Source organism: Columba livia, chromosome 2 (genome assembly GCF_036013475.1).
Source record: "Columba livia isolate bColLiv1 breed racing homer chromosome 2, bColLiv1.pat.W.v2, whole genome shotgun sequence".
In the NCBI taxonomy this organism is placed as follows: domain Eukaryota; kingdom Metazoa; phylum Chordata; class Aves; order Columbiformes; family Columbidae; genus Columba; species Columba livia.
Genome location: NC_088603.1, coordinates 124,472,427 through 124,492,499, shown reverse-complemented (window position 1 = coordinate 124,492,499; position 20,073 = coordinate 124,472,427). Strand labels below are relative to the sequence as shown.

At 42.0% G+C, this 20,073-nt stretch overlaps 1 protein-coding gene and 2 long non-coding RNA genes across 14 annotated transcripts in view; 1 reads left to right on the top strand and 2 right to left on the bottom strand.

Moving 5' to 3' along the window:
* The window catches only part of NKAIN3 (sodium/potassium transporting ATPase interacting 3), a 351,381-nt gene extending 345,834 nt beyond the window's left edge, over positions 1–5,547 (bottom strand). For 2 of the 5 annotated variants that reach the window (XM_065053654.1, XM_065053658.1), the window contains exon 1: positions 5,341–5,547. In XM_065053654.1, the coding sequence (XP_064909726.1) occupies positions 5,341–5,394 (54 nt within the window). In that variant the 5' untranslated portion in view covers positions 5,395–5,547. Of the gene's footprint in view, positions 1–2,749; positions 2,844–3,365; positions 3,425–3,879; positions 4,293–5,340 lie in introns of all 5 variants that reach the window. The other 3 variants (XM_065053656.1, XM_065053655.1, XM_065053657.1) reach the window with 3 other exon arrangements.
* LOC110361686 (uncharacterized) lies at positions 5,475–18,401 on the top strand. 2 transcript variants are annotated; one of them, XR_010470580.1, is made up of 5 exons: positions 5,475–5,636; positions 6,809–6,958; positions 7,690–7,823; positions 9,986–10,027; positions 10,663–18,401. It is a non-coding gene; the product is annotated as an uncharacterized LOC110361686 (long non-coding RNA). The 2 variants fall into 2 exon arrangements; XR_010470581.1 differs by lacking the exon at positions 5,475–5,636 and adding an exon at positions 6,139–6,518.
* LOC110361685 (uncharacterized) overlaps positions 6,694–20,073 on the bottom strand; it is a 58,341-nt gene continuing 44,961 nt past the window's right edge. For all 7 annotated transcript variants that reach the window (XR_010470582.1, XR_010470583.1, XR_010470584.1 and 4 more), the window contains 2 exons: positions 7,621–7,954; positions 6,694–6,919 (listed from right to left, as the gene is read on the bottom strand). This is a non-coding gene — a long non-coding RNA (uncharacterized LOC110361685). The remainder of the gene's footprint in view (positions 6,920–7,620; positions 7,955–20,073) is intronic.

The window sequence follows — 20,073 nt, the reverse complement described above, 5'->3', positions numbered from 1 at the left end:
TCCAAAAACACAGGCTTTGTTTCCCAGTTCCAAGAATTGTGTCCTGGCAGAATGTAGTGGATCCTGAAACAGAAGTAGACCAGCAGCATATTCCAATATCCTTAAAATAATTATTTGCAAAATTCCTGATCTTATGAACAGAAGGACAGCTATATAATTCCCAATTTTCAGTAACTTAATTGCCATTAATATGGTTGAACTCTTAATTCTTTTGCTTCATCACTGTAAATATTCTAATTATAGTTCCAGATGACAACTGACTGTCAGTCATGGGGCAGCAAGGAATTGTAGAAAAACAGGTGTCTGTGGTGAACAGAACCCAGAACCAAGCATGAGCTGCACAGCTTCTTGAAGAAATTCACCCAGTTCCGAAATTTCAGAGAGCTCTGCAAGTTCGGGGGTTCCTCAAGTTCTGAATTCCCAACTTCAATCGCTGAACTGAAGTATTATGTGCAGCTTTGCTGGGAGGTAATTTCACTCCTGAGGCTGAATTTCTGGTGCACGGAATGGTGAAATACTGTGGTGCTGATGCACTGGGAATGTGTGTTTTACTAACAGGTTCCACTCAACAATTTTGTAAAATAAACCAAAAGCACAAAGTGAAAACCACTTATTGCTATTAATAGTTGTTACTCTTTTATCCCTGATGATAGAGATCCTAAAAATTATATAGTCTCACATATTTTTTGGATTGCAAATATTTAACTCAAGTAGATCTATCTGATACAGTGTACTACTTCCAATCTTAATCTTAAATGCAATTATACACCTGTACAACAAGTATATCAGATTCTTAGGGACAGCCACCAGCAACAGTTACATGTCTTGGGGAGTGTTATTTGAGTTTTTGGAGAAAAACACTGTTCTCACATCAGCAGAGGGGGAAACATCCTGCAACCAGCACTCATTTGGACCTAAAATCCCAAACATCCTCCATCCTGTTAGTACAGTAGGCAGCCCCTCAAACTTCCTCCTCTTTCATCAGTGGACAGATGTTTCATCTCCAGATCAATGGGCCAGTGATTATTTTACCAACATAAAAAGATGCAGCAATTTAGCAGTTCAAGGATTTTACTTTCTCAAATGTATCAAATCCCTTGAAACCCTGAGCTGTTAACTGAATGACTGCTGTCTGTCAGTTCTAACATAAAAGCACAGAGCGCCAAAATACTAAATTAGAGTTTCCAACTTTATAAAGCATTTTAAAATGCGATGAAAATCTATGCACAGCATATATCACCTCCCCACATAACTGCTGAAACTCCAGTATGTACAGTAATAAAGGGTGAAATGCCATCATTCAGCATAATGGCTATAGTCTCATCTCCAAGTGTAAGGATTTACATACATCAGTATAATTAATGTCAATGGCAATCACAAGCAGAAATCTGCTAAATATTAAGAGAAGAATAAGTTTTTTTAAAATGACCAACTATACTCCTCAGAGCATTAAAACACAGAGGCTGTGCTCCACTAAAACCATTTCCCAGTGTGGTCTGCTGATACTTAAATTATTTGGAAAGTAACAGGTTAAATAGAGAACAGCCTATATTACACTAGCTATACATTTCTAAATCATACTTATACAATGAACACAGTGCAGGGAAGTCAGAGGATAAACACATGAAATGAGATTGTCAAAGCAACGAAGAGGACTTAGCCATGTGCTTTCCATTAATCTTCCCTTCTCCGCTTTGAAAATCTCATTTAAAATCTCTGTTATTTAGAGTTCTATATGTGTGTATACCTGTATACTTCTAGGTACCAAAAACTTCCACTTACTGTAAATGTTGAAACAAAATTATCCTGCAATGGTAGTTTCTCAGAAACACATTTTCAAAGCAGCGTGAAGATTTTCACTGTGTGACACATATTAACATCAATTGGATTCACACAGCTAAATCTCTCTGCAATTTGATGTCAATTTACCCCTTCCAGAATTTAATTTTTTTTTGAATTTGTTTTATTTTCCAAACATTTTCATGTTGCAGTACATTATGGCATGGTGGCTGCACTAGCACAGATACCATCTCTGGCAGCTGCTTTAATTTTCTAGTACAAGACAAGGCCAACATCCGAGAATTTTAGTGGCACCAGTAAGACTTATGGCTATAATCCAAAGGATTCATATATCTTTGTGAGACACTTTCCTCAGGTATACATAGTTCCTAATAGTCTTAATGACAGATTTATGCAGAAAGAGATCCGCATATACTTCTGAGTTCTTAGCTTGACAGCTTCGGAAACGGCGTATGACAATACTTCACTCAGGAAGAGTAAAACAGTGAGAGATCACAGGGGGTTTTGGTGGGGCAGGGCGGGGGGGTGGGGAGACAAGATAGTTCTCCTCATGCAAAATTCCCTTGGCTTTCAGAAGCAGAATCCACCTGTAGAGGTGCAAGGAAACCACGCTGCTAACAGCTTTTCCTGAAATGGTGCCACCTAGCCTCCCGCCTCAGGGATTTTTTTCAGGGTTCTGTATTACACATCATGATACGGATTCACGTTAAAGAATGAGGTTTTCACTAAATGATAGAAGACTAACTACAGACTGTCCTTGGCACTACTGAATCTAACATTAAACTGTGTTTATTATAAAATGTAAAAGCTGTCAGAAACAAACACTTTCATCGATCAAAACATAATGGAAAACTGGTATTATCATTTTTATGTCAAAATCCTCCAACTGTCAAACAGTATCGAAAATTACAAACAAATCTTCTTGAATTTAACACACTTAATGTATTACCATTAGAGAAAGGGTATTTTATGAACTGTCACGTAATAACTGTTGTTTTCTTCACCCTGTAATTCTTCATCCCAGAAACACATAAACATGCAGCCTAGGAAGAAGTTAGAGAAGACAACAGTTTTAAGGAATCAATAAATGGTGCTTTGAGGCCACTAAACACTGCATCTTTCTTTAGAACAAGAACCAAATCTTTGGTATGAACCTGTTTCCAGAAATGCTGCTTTTTTACTTCACATCATTTTATATCAAAGAGAATCTATACAGTATATGTATGCTATAAAAGGTGTTGCCAACTGTTTTATAAGGTATCTCTTTCTCAGGTGATATCTAAAGGTTAATCTTAAGGTTAAGCCTGAACTGTTCCCAGACCCTTTTCTGACATGACCAGAATATGACCAAGGTGAACACCTTCCTTTTATAAAATACACACCCATTTGCCTCCATTTCTAAAGTTTTTTCCTCATGTCTCATAAATCATCTGTACTTCTGAAATGCTACAAAGTTGCACTACAAGTGCTTTGCGTTTTGTAACTTTTAATCTAAATCTTGTCCACAGTCACTACTACCTCTTTCACCCCTCCATAAATAGGATGCGAGGTAAAATAAATCTTACTTGATGACAGTAATGTCCAGGGATGCAGTTTTGCTGTGTAGACCTTATAGTCGTGCTCTCTGAAATGTTAGAAAAAGATATAAAAACACCTGTGGCGACAACTTCTCCAGACATAAACTGAACACAACTACCACTGACATCACAGAAAGTACCTCAGCTTTAAGTTCATGTCTACTAGATCACTTCTCAGATCTAAAACATGACTTTTATTTTTAAATGAAATTAAATTAAAATGAAAGCTTTTTTCCCATACAGACATTTATCAGTGTCCAAAAGACATGGATATGACTGTGAAACATTATCACAAAACAGGTAGGTCCAGTAAAAATACCACACATTAAAGTCATTTTTTGAAAGTTGTTATATCGTTTGATAGGTCTTTTATAAAACACGAATCTTTTTCTGAAAGACTTTATATGCATTTCTCTGTAGATTACGGTGGCTATTCACACTTTACTTCAATTTTTATAGCCTCCAAGTAATTCTATAGAATAGTAAATAGAGTTATTATAACCTTCATAACTGGCAGAGAGATATATTTGAAGAAAAACGGTTTGTTTTCACTCTCACATGCACTGAAGTAAATCAGGAGCAATTCTGCTGCAGTCAATAGGACAGTATCTGCAAAACTGATGCAAAACAAGGCAAAAAATAAAGGCCAGAAATGTCTAAACAAAGCCTTCCTTGCACTAAAAGTACCAATCCCACGTCTTCTCTGCTTTTTGGCAAGCTTGTGTCACTGAAGTACTTATACCACACTTAGCTCCATCACTGTAAAGCACATCTGAATAAAGTCCAGACTCACCCAGTGAACAATGGAGATGATACACCAGTTTACACAGGCTGCGAATCTGGCATAAAGCCTTGAAAATGAATGAGGCTCTTCAAATGAAGTAATTGTACGTATTGCATTTAAGTGTATTACCCCTGAAACAGAAGCTATTTCAAAGTGCTGTAACAGAAAACTAGAAAGATTAGCAAAGGATCAGGAAAAAAAAAAACAAACACAACAGTGAATGCATCCGACTTTGCTTCTTTACAGACACACACAGAAGGAACAGCACTCATCTTAAGAAAGATCATGTGGCAAAATGATGACTCTGAGTCATTAGAAAAGAGAAAAATCTTTTAAAATACTCTTGGGACTCCTGGTACTACTGTTAAAGGAAGAGCACTATTTTATCATCCAGCTAATGAGCCAGAGAGGAAGGATTATTATTGTTTGGCAGTGTTTTGTCTCGACAACTCTTTTCTCCGAAACAAATACGCCAACTTCAGCAAACAAAGAGAAGATGATGCACCGTTCTGTGGGTACAATTGCACGCTGACGAATATTTAATCGGAGGAAAGGAACCTCAGGAAAAGTCACAGCAGAGGGACGGCAGGTGCCGCTTTTACAAAGGTTAAGAAGAACAGAAAAAGGCGAGAGGCGGCGACGACGTTTCCCTTCCCGCACCCTTCCCCACCGCGCTGACACGGGCGGCCCGCGGCGGCAGCGCCCAGCAGCGCCCGGCCCCGAACCGCCCCAGGGCAGAGGCTGCCGGCCGGGCGGGGGCGGCGTCCTCCCCTTTCTTCTCATCGTCCGCTTGCAGCAGCCGGGGGAAGCCTCTGCCCGGCACCAGCGGGGAGCAAGGACGCCTCCGAGCGACGCCGAGGCGGGGGAGTGTCTCTCCCTCAGGCCGGGAGCGCTGACAGCCGCCCGGGTTGAGGCGCCGCGGCCCCCGCCCCGATCCGCCGCTTTCCCCCTCCCCGGCCACGGGGCCGCTCTCGCCCACGCCGCGTCCTCCTCGCCTCCCACTGCAAAACTTATGGGTCGGGGGCGAGGAGGGGACGGGCCGTCGGGAGCGGGGCTGGCCGCCTGCACTCGCACACGGCGGGGACAGCTCCGTGCCCGGGGCGCGGGGGGAGAGCGCCCGTCCCTTCCCACCCCCCGCGAAGCCGAAGCGTGCCCCGGGGCGCTCGGACGGGCACTCACCAGCTGCAGCGAGCAGAGGAAGATCAGCGTGCAGCGCCCCGTGCAGCAGCCCATGGTGGCGGCTGCCCGCGCAGAGAGCCGCCGCTTCTCCGCTGCTTCCCTCCCGCGCTGACGCGGCCCCGGAGGCGAAGCGGGGGTCTCACCGCATGCGGACGGAGCGGCCGTGCGTGTGTGTGTGTCCCGCCTTCTGCTGCTCCCCCTCCTTTGTTGAGGGGGCTTCTACTCGGCGGCGGGAAGGAGCGCGGCCCCGGGGAGAGGAGCCGGCGGCAGCGGGGGCTCTGCCCGGCACAGCGCGGGTCTGGCTCTGGGGAAGGGGCAGGGGACGCGGGTGGGCGTGTGCGGGGCGGGGGTGGGCAGAGGCAACGCGTGCGGGAGGCGGGGGGCTGGCGGGTGGAGTGGGGGGTGCCGCGGGTGGGCGTACTGGTGAGGGCGGGCGAGCGGTGGGCTGTGGTAGGTGTGAGGGGGAGAGGAGAGGGGGCGGCGGCGGGGTCTCCTCAGGGCGCCGTGCCGGGGAAGGGGCATGGAGGGGTGCGTTTGCGGAGATTTTGGAGGCTCCGAGGGCAGCGGTGCTTGACCGGTACTATCCGGCAGGGGCGGGTGGCCCTGCGAGCAGCGGCGGCAGAGGCAGCCGAGCACGGACAGCTTGTTGCGAACGACCGGGGAAAGTTCAAGTGACTTGGGCGGCGTAGGCGGGGAGGGGCGGGGGAGCGACGGCCGCCGAGCGGCGGGGCGGGGCGGGACCGGTCCCGGAGCAGCGCTGGTCGCGGAGCAGCTCGCCCGTGCGGCGGCCGGTGGGCCATTGTTCGAGGCCAGCGCTGTGCCTGGGGCGCAGGGTGGGCGGGAGGCGGCGAGGGAGGCCAGAGTCCCGCAGGCAGAGGTTGGGTGGCCACTGCCGGGGAGGGCGGCAGGGGGAGCTGCCTTGGGGAGCCCGCGTCCCTCCCGCTCCCCCCGCGCTGCGCCTTCGCGGGCAGTGCGAGCGGGCTTCACCGGGCGCGGAGAGTGGCCGGGGGGTCCGAGGCTGGCGCTCGGGTTGTTTAATCCCTTCCTGGGCCGCGGATGGGCGGTGCTCGGGGAAAGGGTTCCCCTCCCGCTGGATCCCGCCGTCCCTCGCCGGTGTGAACTGGGAAGGGCCTCCGGGGAGAGGTGCTGGGCCCCGGCAAGAATCCCTCTTGGCAAAGGTAAATGGACTCCAAGAGTTGCAAAGAAGAACTCCTGCGTGCAAGGGGCAGATGAATAACCACTGCTCTGCTTGAGCCTCTCCATGGGCAGCTCAGAGAAACGGGGTCCGTTCGGCCCCTACATCCATACATTCACTTTGTCGTAGAAAGTAATGTTTTAGGAAGGAAGAACAGATACAAGTGTGCACATTGTTTCTTAAAAATGGTTTTACACATGGATGAAGTATCAACTACCTTTTTTTTTTTTTCCTCTCCAACAAAGTATGGATAAATCACATTATTTTTTACAGGCATCAAGGCAGAAGTGCCATGTTCCGCTCACCAGCCAGCTTTCCTGCCGCCTGCTACCAGCTGCTGTTCCATGATACACAGATTTCTGCCAAAGAACACTGAAGCCTGCCCTGAGGAAAAATCATGTGTGAGGCATTCATTTTAGCAAGGTATCTGATCAATGTTTCTATGAAATACACTGTATTGTATCCCCAAACAACATACAGCTTTTATGTATTAAATAGTAGTGACAACAGTCAAATAATTACAAAACTACTGCAAAACAGTATTATGGCACTTTTCTGCCACTTCCTTTGAAGTAGAAAAGCATTAAGATAGTTTTGTATACCAAACCGAAGGAACAAAAGAAAGACAAGTAAGAACCCAGTTCTACTCAGCCAGGATATGTATTTGGCTAGGTATGCAAAATATAATCCATGTTGCACAATATACAAAACCCTAATTAAACAGCCTGAGATTTATATTTCTGTGTATGGCTTTGAAGATAAAATTCTACCTGGCGCTAAACTTTACTAAAGTTACATGTTCTGAGAACATATTTATTTTGAAGGATGAATACTTGAAGATACAAAGTAAACTGAAAAGGTGATAGCCTGAACTGGTAAATTTTATGGATAATTGGTTTTCTATATGGAAGGCTTAGAGCAGGCATCATCTCTCTGGACTTCACTGAACTACAATAATAAACTACAAGATCTTTTTAGTTAAACTCAATACTACAGAGTTTAATAATAAGAATTGCAGGGTAGGTAAGAGACTAGATAAACAAAATGACAAGAGCTAGTGCTGAAGAGGTTTTACTGGTACTCACCGTATTCAGCCGCTGCTTTTACATCAGTGGGATGAGGTCCATAACTATTCTCCCTCTATTTCTCCCCAGGGGTAGTGCTCTTCTGAGAAGCAGCTAAATCCTTACCTTTCGCCCTCGCAAGAAAGTAGATACCTTCCAGTACTGGAATAGGAGCCGGCATTAACCCAAGTTCTTTCTTAATTCCGAACTGTCTGAAGACGTGGGTAAGCTACACAAGGCACTTTTCACCTGTCCAAGCTATTGTTTTAACAGCCTGCAGGGCCAAGCAGGTATTGTTGTTTCAGAGACAAGCAGTGTTCAAGCTGTCTTCCAGACTATAAGAGGCAGAAAATTCCTCGAAAGAAAACATAACAAACAAAACAAAAAAAAGAGAGAAAGCCAATATTCATTTCTGTATAGACAATTTAACTCACCCATCTTCACAATTTCTAACCTGTGTGTTACTGAACTTAAATTCCAGAGCTGATAACTTTCAGAGCATATAAAAGTCTCAGAAGTGACTTCTAAAAAGAAAAAAAAAAAAATTCCGAACCACTTGCATCCTTGTCTATCCTTATAAATGATGGAAATTCCCATCTTCACTGGGAGAAGTTTTCTAGAGCTCTATGAATCTCTAACATTTTGATTTTTGCTTTCTCATGTTCCTGAAGTATTTTGCAATTATTTCTGCCCTCTAGCTAGCTAAAACTGATCCCATAATGAAAAGGACAGTGGTCTAAAGCAGATTTATTCCTGAGTATAAGGTTCCACAAACAAAAAAACCTGTTACCTGGTCAGAGAAGCTGGAAATAATGTTAATTAACAAGAGAATGCTGTAGAACATGACTTCCACTGGAACACAAGGAACTCTAAGCTATTAGAGTGCAATTGCCCTACAGCTGAAAGCGCTGGGTATAGGAGAGAGAACCTGGGTCAGGAGGAGGTTAAAAATTAAGTACGATTATGAGAAGGCATGAGATTTCTAGAACATATCAGAGAATACAATATAAGAATAATTTAATGTCCAAAGTAAAAAGGACAGACTGTATTGTATAAGATTTCTCTACTCATGAATTGGGTAGAGAAGCTGACAGTCAAATAACCATAGAAACTTATTTCCAGCTTCATCATGAAGACAGCCCTAATATAGATAGCTCTGTGAATGCCAAGCAGGTAAAAAATGGTATAAGCACTAAAAAGCCCTGTGGACAAGCTTAATGCCTAACAAAACGTGCCATATGGATGAAATTTAGTGCACTTGAAAAGAAAGCATGTACTCAAAAGCTTTATGATATGTTCATGTAGATGTGGCCATACCCTGACATGATTCTTTATACTAAAGCCATAACTGTAGGCCATCAAAGCTTGTGCTTTTAATCTCACTGTATTCAAAGGAGGAAACTGAGGGTGTTCACATTTATAGAAAAACAGCATCACAAGTATCTATAAGAGATATTACAACTACGTAGTGTTGTGGAGATTTCAGTTTCCTATAGGCTTTTTCCTTGGTAGGTTATATTCTTCAGAATCAAAGACATGAAAATTTTAGTTTTTAAGAACTAAAACCATCAGTAAAAGATCTCGTATCAAAAGGACAAAATGAAATTCATAATATTTGTCTGTTCTTGTAGTTCTTTTAATGGTATATACCATTCATCTAATAAGCCATTTACTTGTCTGCCTGTGCTGGAGTTTTCTTCAACCTGCATTGAACTTGTCTGGTCACTGACCTGGGCTTAAGGTGGTGCGCTTTGTTATCTGTGCCCATTGAACTACAGTAATAATCACAAATGACAGCAGAAACACTCCCTTCATAGTCTGATTTTGCCATCTTTGATCACGGATATTATTCAGAGGAAATTACTGGTAAAAATGAAAAAGTGTGTCAGAGGATAACCCTAATTCTGGAAACATTTGTGTATTTACTTAATTTAAACACAGAGAGTAGCCCTAGATAGCGTACAGAGATTAGGCCAGTACATCCAGGGTCTGCAGAATCGGAAGAACAGATTTCCACATCCTCAGCTTTCACCTTTAATTTTGGCATTTAATGCAGAAAGGCTGGGAATCAGAAGCTGTGTAATTATTTTCTGAGCTTTCCCAGAATGAGAGAGGATACAGGGATCAAAATACACCTCTATATAGCTATCAACAGGTCGCACTTTAGGCAGACATACAGTTGTAATAGCTTAGAAAAACATTCCACCGTGTATTCCCCAAGCAGTCTTGAAATACCTCAAGCAAACTAGAAACCCCATGAAATTTAATATGCCTTTAAAGACAAATGAGGGTTTCAAGATATTATCAATGCTTTTAGTAAATCTTATTTTCAGTTTATCCTTCTGAAGGCAGATACACAATATAATGATCTAATTTTTCATTTCAGTGTTAACACCTGCTGCTAGGAAACTGTATTCTTCATTAAAATGCAAGTACTTTATGGAATGGAAATATATGTTCATTGTGAATTATGTTTTTTATTTTTAAAATAGTGTTTGAAATCAATAGGCCCAATGTGGGGAACTAGGGTCAGGCACAGCCCCGTGATGGCCGGGCAGGTCCGTGGGGATGGGGATGGGTCAATGCTAGGACAAGACATGAGTCCATGGGTCAGGCTCATGGCTGGGCAGGGCTGTGGGGAGCTGGGACTAGTCCTGCCCCTTGGGGCACTGAACTGGGGTCCTGAGCCATGGCAGGGTGAGGAGACCCCGGGGGAGGTGGGCAGGGACAGGCAGGGCTGGTGGTGCCCTCATGGCCCTGATGATATTAAAACAACCTTGAAAGCATGAGTGCTTGAAGTATACAGACTGATTTCCTATAAATCATTCTGGTTTGTGAGCAGTAGACTCCAGCGCAGCTTTGGGTTTGTTTTTTCTGTCTTTACCTCTTTTTTGTTTGGTTTTTTTTTTTTGTGTGTGTGTGTGTGTTATAATGCATGCTATCGTGTCCCTATAGCCAGGAACAGCCAGACTAGAATAAAGCACAAGATCTTTACAAATGACTCTCATACTAACCACAGGAACAAAAAAATGACATATAATAAGGCTTTCTTCTTGTTTGCAGGTCAGTAAGTGGTTTGTTTTGAACCGTTCAGTGTAAATAAACTTTGCTACAATCCTCAATTTTGATATGGAAAACCTTGAGTGGAGGTACAGTGGAGTCTACAAGAATGGAGTTTACAACAAAGCTTGGTGTAAACATCCATTGAAAGATAGATAAAGGGTGTTTAAACAATAAACCAAGCTTTTTCTGTCCTCAGAGTGTTTCTTGGAAATAAAAGATACTTTTTGGTAAAGCATTTCTTTAGGTGGATTCAGATACGCTGAGAATATTTTTGCTGACGTTTCCCTGATGAGAATAAAGGCAAAGGAGAATATGCATTTTCTTCCCACTGAAACCATGAACAGTTTATCAGGTGTCCAGCTGCAGATGCATGATGACAAACATTTTCAAAGATCCATTCATAATTGTTTAAAGAAGTTTCAGCTCTCTCACCATGTACATGTTTAGATAGAAAAGTCCTTCAAAAGGCAAAGCCAAACTTGTATAATCTGAAGTGGAATATAAAATGGATTGTTTTCCTTTGCTTGCAGAGGCTCTTGTGTTAGGTTTTTAAAACATGGCACAGGTACTAGCTGTGTTATTCATAACTAAAGGGGTTTAGATGCCAGGGTGGTCTGAAATATTCTCGTAACTTGTTACACTCATGCTCTGCTCAGCTTCTGTGGCCTAGTGAATGAGATTTTTGGATCTGGGGATTGGTGATAAACCATCGCACGTCACAGCACAGGCTTTGGCACAGTAGGAAGTGTAGGCAGCACCTCCTGTTCTGGATATGTTCAGAACTCTCACTGAAATCAACGGGAGTCTGGGAAGCAATGAACACATTGCTAAGGCCTGAATAGGGCTTGTAGGGAGAGATGACAGGTTGCTCCACACAATTGTTTTAAAGTTTCTGTTGTTGGTTTTAGTAGAGGCAATATTTTTCTCTGAGTAATTCACACTCATTTTCCAGCTATTTTCAGGCATTAAATGTCAGCTTTTCATAAGAATGACAAAACTGACTTGGCCACTTGATGCCAAATAACAAAATTTACTTAAATTACAGTTATTATATTTGCAGTTTAAAAAACCTTCTTTTGTTACGTCTACAAAGCTGAAATATTTGAAGTCGAGTTTTCTTTTTCTGGAGAGTGCAAAGCTGTCGTTTGGATAAAGCCTGTGAACAGCATCCAGCCAAAGAGATGCACTGGGGGAATTTTGGTTCAGGGAAACCATACACTGTCTGACTGCATTTTTAACCCTCTGGAGCCAGCTGCATCCTTCAAAGGAAGGCTTAGGGAATGAGATCTGCATCTGATGCAAACTGCCCTAACTCCCTCACTGTCAGGTGAAATGCAGTGTATGCAAGTGGAAGATTTGACTACATGAAGCTGCCTTACCATTACACAGCCCATACACACGGTAAACATCTCGTATCTTTTCATGCAAAGCCATCAGACTAGATTCTGGGAGCAACGAATTCCTACTTACATAACTTAGTTGGTGATTTTTTATAGAAGTATTTTTCACCATGTTATTTTTTTCCTTTCAGTGAGCTCATAGTACAAACAATAACTTTCTAGGAAGTAATTGTCTCTCAGTTTTTCATCAGAACAAATTTCTGCTTGCTAAATCAACCTGATTTACTAATTAACATCTGGATCTTATGTGCACACTATGCACACACACAATAATTCCACAATTATATTATATTAGCTATTTGAGGGCTCATCTAATTTTACTCTATACATAATCCTTGAAAATGAGATTTGCATAAAATAATTTAAAATAGACAGGGCAAACTAGAAGTATATAATTATGTGTCAATCTGAAACAAATACATTTTCAGTTTTCAATTTCCATAGCTGAGTTCACCGGAACATAATTTAGCCTCTGAATATCTGAATTAATAATAAAATGACAGTATTTCACTGTCATATATGTACTTACATGGAATTTACAGGCAGGGTCTCCTTTGTTTTACTTACTGGATTACCTATGGGGCAAGTAAACCTTGGTAACACTGGAAAGATCCTTCTACAGAAGCTGGGGGAAAGGAGGGAGGTGGAAAGCCCTCTCTACCCTAGTATATTAAACAACTAAAGAGACCTTTTCTCATCAAGATTTCTACCACTTCCAGTGTGGGAAACTTAGGCTTCTAACCTTGGTTCTCTAAATTGTGCTGAAATATGATGCTTGTAATAACCTAAAGTCTACAACATAAGTAGCTTTCTAACCTTCAAAGCAAACCTCTTCTTCAGACTCACTGTTTGTCTGACACCAGCCTATGTTATTATTTTTAGAGATTTTAACAATTCTTTACAGGCAGTTCAGAGTTTCTGAGTTTGCATGATAGCGATGCACGCATAGTGAGGTAAATACACTCCTTTGTTTTCTCTATCAATTTCCTACACATGGCAGATATTCTGTAACCTACTAATTCCTTTGTAGACTTTGAATTGCCAGTAGGTAAGCACACCATTCAGTGTCCATACATACTGGCAAAGCATGTTGCCAAGTAAGATGGTTTTATCATGTTTGCCAGTATTGTTAGTTGTATAAGGCCAACTCCAGGAGCCAAGTGATTACACAGGTAACTTAGTTTGCATAAAGAACAATAAATCGAGTCTTCTCCATAACAAAGTAGAGCTGTTAATCATGTAAGGATAACAGTAATACATCAGTTGAAGGAAAGCTCAATCAGTTCCAGAATCTGATAGCACACACTCTGTCTGTTAAACATAATCATGTCTGCTATGTACTGATCAAGAAGGTAGTGCTGAGGAATTTTCTGATTGGATGACCAACAGTATCTGAGAGGTTTGGTACTAGTTACTTATTTTAATACAGATAATGTTGCCATATAGTTTTGCATTCATTTGACATTCCTGAAAGTTACAGTGCTATGTTAAAGTTAAATATGTTGTTGGCAATTTTCACTACTGCATCAAGCTCTGTACTTGCTTTAAAAGGGATCTTAAAGCAAAAAAAAAAAAGCCACCAAACCCTCAGTTTCATGATTCAAAGATGAATATAACAGGCAGTATTATGATGATGACTTTATGCTGGGAATTAGAAGGACTCCAGCCAACAAAGGAATGAGATTCTAGAAGAGCTTTCCCAAGGTTACTAGGAGAAACAAATTAAGCCAATTAATTTTGATATGGAGTTGACAAATTAATGAAGGGAAGTGGATGACACGTAGACACTTGCAATACCAGGAACCTATAGGATACCAGGAAGACCCTTTGAATTATAGAAAGCCATCAAAAATTCTAACACAAAGACGTTATGAGGAGTGAAGGGAAGGAGCTGTGTCAGAGAAAGAAAGCCATTGTGTCACCAGTTACAAAGACTCTGGACAGCACAGATGCCTCTAAGCAACAGATCCTGCCCCAAGTTAGGCAGCCCTCCAGGATGCTCGGCAGAAAATTAAAGCAACATTAGGAAACTTATTTCAATGTTCCCCCTGAACAAACAGTGAATTATGATGGGCTCATACTTGAGAAAAATGGCCAGAGTGAGTAATTGAGGAGCAGTGCATAAACTCTCATACAGCTGCATAAAGAATTCACTGAATAACTCTGAATAATAGGCCAGCACATAAAAATCAGACTGTTTCCAGATAAATTTCAATAGGAAAAAAGCGGAAAATAAAAGGCTAAATTCTCCGAATAAATGCTTTACTGCAAATACTTTTCCCAGCTCTAATGAAGGGAGTTTGCTCTAGCAGCAGACAGAATAGGGTTGTGATGATAGATGATATCTTGGTCATTTAAAGCTGCAAGGATATTCTCTTCAATACCTGATTTTTACCCACTGCTAAATGAAAACTGTACCCTTAAGTCATTTATGATTCTATGAAATGTGAAGTCTGGACAAAAGCTGGGTCAAGCAGACCTTCAGTCAGCACTCAGGGAGGAGAGGACCAGGCCAACAACTAAGGGGGGCAGCAGCACAGGGATGGTGCAACCCCAACCTCCCTGCCCCCATTGCTGCTGCAGCTGCAGCTCGGCCTAAGCTCTTAAGTGTAATTCCAATTTGACAGCTTGCATGGGTGTGAATACATTTAAGTGAAAAAGAAACCCTGCCAGCCTTAGATGAATTAAACAACTGTGACACACATTGGGCCAGATTCTCTAATGCACCACAACAAATTTACAGTGCTGTGACTGTTAACTGGCGTCCCAGTTCATTTTTATTACCATAGTTAACAAAGCTGTATACAGATGCAGTGATTGCTGTAGATGCTAAAATGTTTAAGTACTTTTGTCCGAGATTGCCTTTTGTGGTGGATTTTCATTTAACATTTTAAAATGGATAATCTGAAATGAGGGCCATGTGTGCATTTGCATGTCTAGCATCAGTCTGCTCTTTATCCTTAAGCAACTTTTCTGATATGTCTTGATACAGTCATATAAAATTTCAAGGCAGAGACTGTGTTCCGCTAACTAATACCTGTTTGACTCTTAATTAATCTCTCAAAGAATGCATTAATGGTAAACATAAAAAACTGAAAACTAAAACCAGCGCATACTTTTGCCTTTTCATCCACTTGCCTATATAAAGGAAAAAAGGGGTTAAACCTTGAAAGCAAATAACAATTTGTATAACGTTTCTGCAAAAGCAAATGAAACAAGAAATATATGTTTGTCACTTGCTTGCTGAATCAAATATTTCAGAAGAAAGGTAATATGTTAGCTTTATATTTTGAAATGTCACTATTCAACAGGAAATGTCATCTTTTCAGCAGGAACATGAAACTTAACAATATCATAATGAAGCTGCAGTGAACCTCTGGATATGAATTTGACCTACCTGTGGTTCATTTTTCCCTGCCTGCGAGGAGTTTTTTTAGCTTCAAGGAACAGAAAGCTAATATGAGCCAGGCTGGGAATACATAGGGACTCAGCACACGCAGCTCCACTGTTTCTTTGGCTGTGAGGGAACACTTGTGGTTCAAATGTTACAGTAAATATCGAGATCTGAAATAAATCTATAATTTAAGATGAAATGTTTGCTGTTATGTAAGCTTCCTACCAGCGTTGATCAGCTCTTTTCTGGCAGAAATAAGAAGCATTAAGAAAGTGGTAAGAGAGCAGCAGCTGTGTAAAAGATGCCATCTTTTCATTCAGCAAGTTCTCATCCTCTCGGTGAGCGACGATGCTTATTAAGTCTTTCTTTTGGAATAGGATTACCTAAAATCTGGGTGGTAGAATTATGCAGCTTTTTTTCCATGTCTGCACATCCACATTCTTCTTGGTTCCAGCAATAGCATGCTCTTTTTGACTAAGTGTATCTCTGGGAGCCCAAAAAAGGAGTGGTCCTTGCTTTTTGGTTAAGTAGGCACTTACCAGTATCATTGCACATGCAACACATGTTCTGTCCGTGCATAAAAGGAGCTTACACTATGTTTATTCCTCTGAAAAGACAGTCCCATGCAAAGTATGTTTTCTGTGTTACGTTTTGTCAGTAAACATGTTTCGGCTGTTAAACATCAATATGATCAAACCAGGAGGAATAGAGCTTTGTACTCCAGGTCAAAATTTAGATTACAAGGGCGAAGAAAAACACTTTAATGAATGCTTTTAAAAAGACCTCAAGTGAGGGTTGAGAGATGAGGAGTAATCAGAACAGAAGTGTCATTTTAAGGGCATTTGAGAACAGGATCACTTTTATACCACATTTGTGTGAAAAGTGTAAGCCAAGAATAGCAGCTTTGCCCTTCATCTGCCTCTAAATACAAACCGCTGCCCTTCCAGTTGCCCCTTTCTTTAGGCTGACAAAGGCATTCTCATTGCTGAACAGCAAAACAGTTTGAAATAATCTGGATTAAAATTAAACATTAATACTTTTTCTTTAACTTTGAAGTGGACACATTCTTCTATTTAGTTCATTGCTTGGCGACACAGATACTTATACTGGCAGCAGGCAGGGAGCAACACAGGGACAAGAACAAGCACTTGGGAACAGGGCAAGGGCAGGGCTGCTGCTTTTGGCAGCAGCGCTGTACTGCTTGCAGAACTGCAATGTTAAAGCATCCCACCCCGGCTGTGTTAGGTTGTTTCTGCTCATGCCAACAGAACCAAAGCAGACCAAGGTACACCGAGTGGCAGGCTTGGACAAGGCAATCAAAAAATGCACTGTTATAGTAGCTGGAGCGTTCACTGGTAATGAGGTCTTGAGTAGTAAACAGACAGTTTAAAAGCCAATAGTGGTGCAATCAGTAGCACAGCTTTTGTGAGGAGATATGGAGACCCAATCCAGATTTGTGCTGCAGCTGGTTTGCTGTCACAAAGCGGCTCTAAAGCTGGGGTAGCCAATTAATGCAGAGAACCAGCATAGCATGTCTCGTGCCAGTGCTCTCCCGGCAGCTGGTATTTCTTTGCCAGGAAAGAGAATGTAGTCACATCATCCGCGCTCTATGACTCTCTTGACCATCCCAGGGGCCCTTATTTGTTGGTGCAATCCTGAGTCTGTGTATCTCATTTAAAATTGCCCTAAGAACAAAATGGGAACGTATGCATACAGCTCCAGGCTGCTTCTGTTCAGAGCGAGCTGTACGCTGTTTGGCTGCACAACTGCTCTTGTCTCACAAGTAGGCTCACTAACAAAGAAACTAAGAAAAGTAAATACTTTTCAGTAAAAGAAAATTATTCTCTTTGTTGTTTATGGATACAGGAATGCTTGCTAAATGATAGGTTAAAACATTCATTGGATGGAAATGAGAAATCTTTTGTGACTTGGAATGTGCAAAGCACTTGATAGCTATCTGATAAAGTTACAGTGCATAGGAAGTTCACTTCCTAGGGCTCTCTGGGCAGGACAAGCCACATAGGTTGTTAGGGAGACAGCACATAATTACCCATATTTTTCAGGAAGATAAAGCATCTTTCACATGATCAAAAAGTCACCCCTATTATGTGACAGTTGCCTTTTTGGCCAGGAGCACGGGAATTGCACAACTGATGGTTCCTTGTGCAGTCAGTGATGGGATGAGAACCAGTTCAGCTGAGCCAGTGCCCTGGCAGAAAGGCATTGATGAGAGGAACGCTGCTGGGGTGACACGAGGGGACGGTCACAGGACTGCAAGAGGGCTTGCCAAGGGACTCCCTGGACAGTGCAGTGGCCCACAGCCTGCTCGCACCACTACAGCTTCAGAAAAGGGGAGAATGGGGAGAAGGCCTGAGGCTGGTGAACTCTTCCCAGTGCTTCTGCGGGTGACCAGCACGAGGGAGAAGTGGGATTTCATAACGGAAGATGACCCGGCTGTCTTGATTACCATTGCGTGATATTAAGAGGATATTTCTTGGAGGCAGCTAAACACTGTGGCCTGTAATCATAAGGATGCAGCATGTGACCGATTCCTAGAGTTGAGCCTCATTCTTTACACTTGTACAATCACATTATTGAACTGCCACATTTGGCCAAAAGAATTTACTGACAAGAACTGGTGAAGAGATGTGTTCTGTATGAGTTTACTCATACTGATGGTGATTCTGGGTTCATGAAATACACAGAAAGTGCTCTTGCTGTAATCAACATGCTGCAGGGAACAATGAAATGAAAAAGTTCTGCTCATCCTCTGTTCCAGCCTTAGAACAAAATTCTGCACTCAGGAAGAAAAATGTGCAGTTTCCTTTGTTTGTACAACTTTTAATCATATCTGTGTACATGATAAGTGTTTGAACTTATTCCAAACTTCTACCTCTTGATTTCCTCAAATCTTTATTTGCAATAAAGGCTATTTTAAGTCTATAGACCCACACTTCTACCAAAATTCTTTATATTTAAAATTTATAAATGGCTTTATATAGCATTCTTTTTACATGTTTCTAGTCCTTCAGCTTTCCTACTCATCTGTCACAAACAATTAAATCACTGTTTTTTTCATTGTTTGAAATAAATGGTTGCATTACCATCTGGAAACAATACATTTTAAGTGCATAATTATGGATGTTTGAAATCACAGGAACCCAACTTTATATGTGCAGGACCAGGAGGCAGCATGCTCAGAAATGTATTGTCAGCTGTGTGATGAACAGCTAAGAGGAAAGGAGGAGCAATTCTCAGCCGCTTCTCTGCTGCCTTCCCACCACTTGCCTGGGAAAGCTGAAGTCAGATTTGACTGCAGAGCACAGGAGAACATTTTGGGCTGCTCACACTTGCATTGAATTTTAACAGTTGCAGTGGCACAAGAGGACCCTTACTTGAGCTGTGGCCTCTAAGGCCTCACCCTTCTCAGACCTCACTTCTTGTATGAGGCTGAAAAATCAACTTTGCATTAGTTTCCAGGAAGTGCCAAAAAATGAAGTACACTACACAACAGGACTATTGAGGATAAGAGTGATCTGCTGGTTTAGCTAAAACAGAGTTCATTTTCTTCTTTTCTTTTGTTTTGGATTTAGTGTGAGAATAATGTGATAACATGCTTTTTCTCTGGGATAGAGTTAATGTTTTTGGTAGCTAGTGTTTTGGAGTTAGTATGAAAAGAATATGAGAACTCACTGATATTTTAGTGTTGCCAAGAAGACCAAGGACTTTTTCAACTCTCTAGCTGCACATAGCAGGTGGGAGGGAGAATAGCAGGAGAGCACCTAGACTGACATCCAGGCTGGTCAATGAAATATTCCCTACCATTAGTATCATGCTCCACATATAGCTGGAGCTGGCTTTTCCAGCTCCAGAGTTTTGTTTGGCTTTTCCAGCTCATCAGTTTGGCCTTTTGCTATTCTGCTGGTTTGCAGTTGGCCTTTGGCTTTTTTTGCCTTTTTGGTCTCCTGCTGGGATCAGCTGTGCAGGACCAGTGTGCTCTCTTTACTGGAACTGGCCATTCAGCATGAAATGGGCTGGTCACCAGTTTGTGAGAGCAATTGCATTCAGTACCGCTTATTATATATCTTTTGTTAGTAGTAGTAGAATTATATTATTAGTAGTAATATTTTTGTTGTCTTATTAAAATGTTCTTATCTCAACCCACAAGTTTCTCCCTTCCCTTTCAATTCTTTCCCCATTCCTCTTGGGGAGAGGGGAAGGTGAGTGAGCAACTACTGTGGTCCTAGTTGCTGGCTGGGGATAAAACCATGACAAGTGTGCATGTAACTTCACAGTGGAAAATGTTTTGAGATTCTGCAACAAAAGCTGCAATATAGGATATTGAATTTCTACAAAACCAGCACATCTCAAAGATTTGACAGTCAAAACCTAGCTGAAACACTAGCTATTAGCTAAACTTTGACTAGCCCAAATGGCTGACTCCATCCCCTTTTCTACCCTTTCTTCCTTACACATGACCTATTTCACAGTATATTCATTTGCCACTATATATTCCAACTGAAAAGAATCAGACAGGCCCTCCGGTTTCACTAAAGACAGCTGCAGGTCCAGATCAGCCTCAGAAATCATATCAGAGCATGTCCTTTATACTGCCAA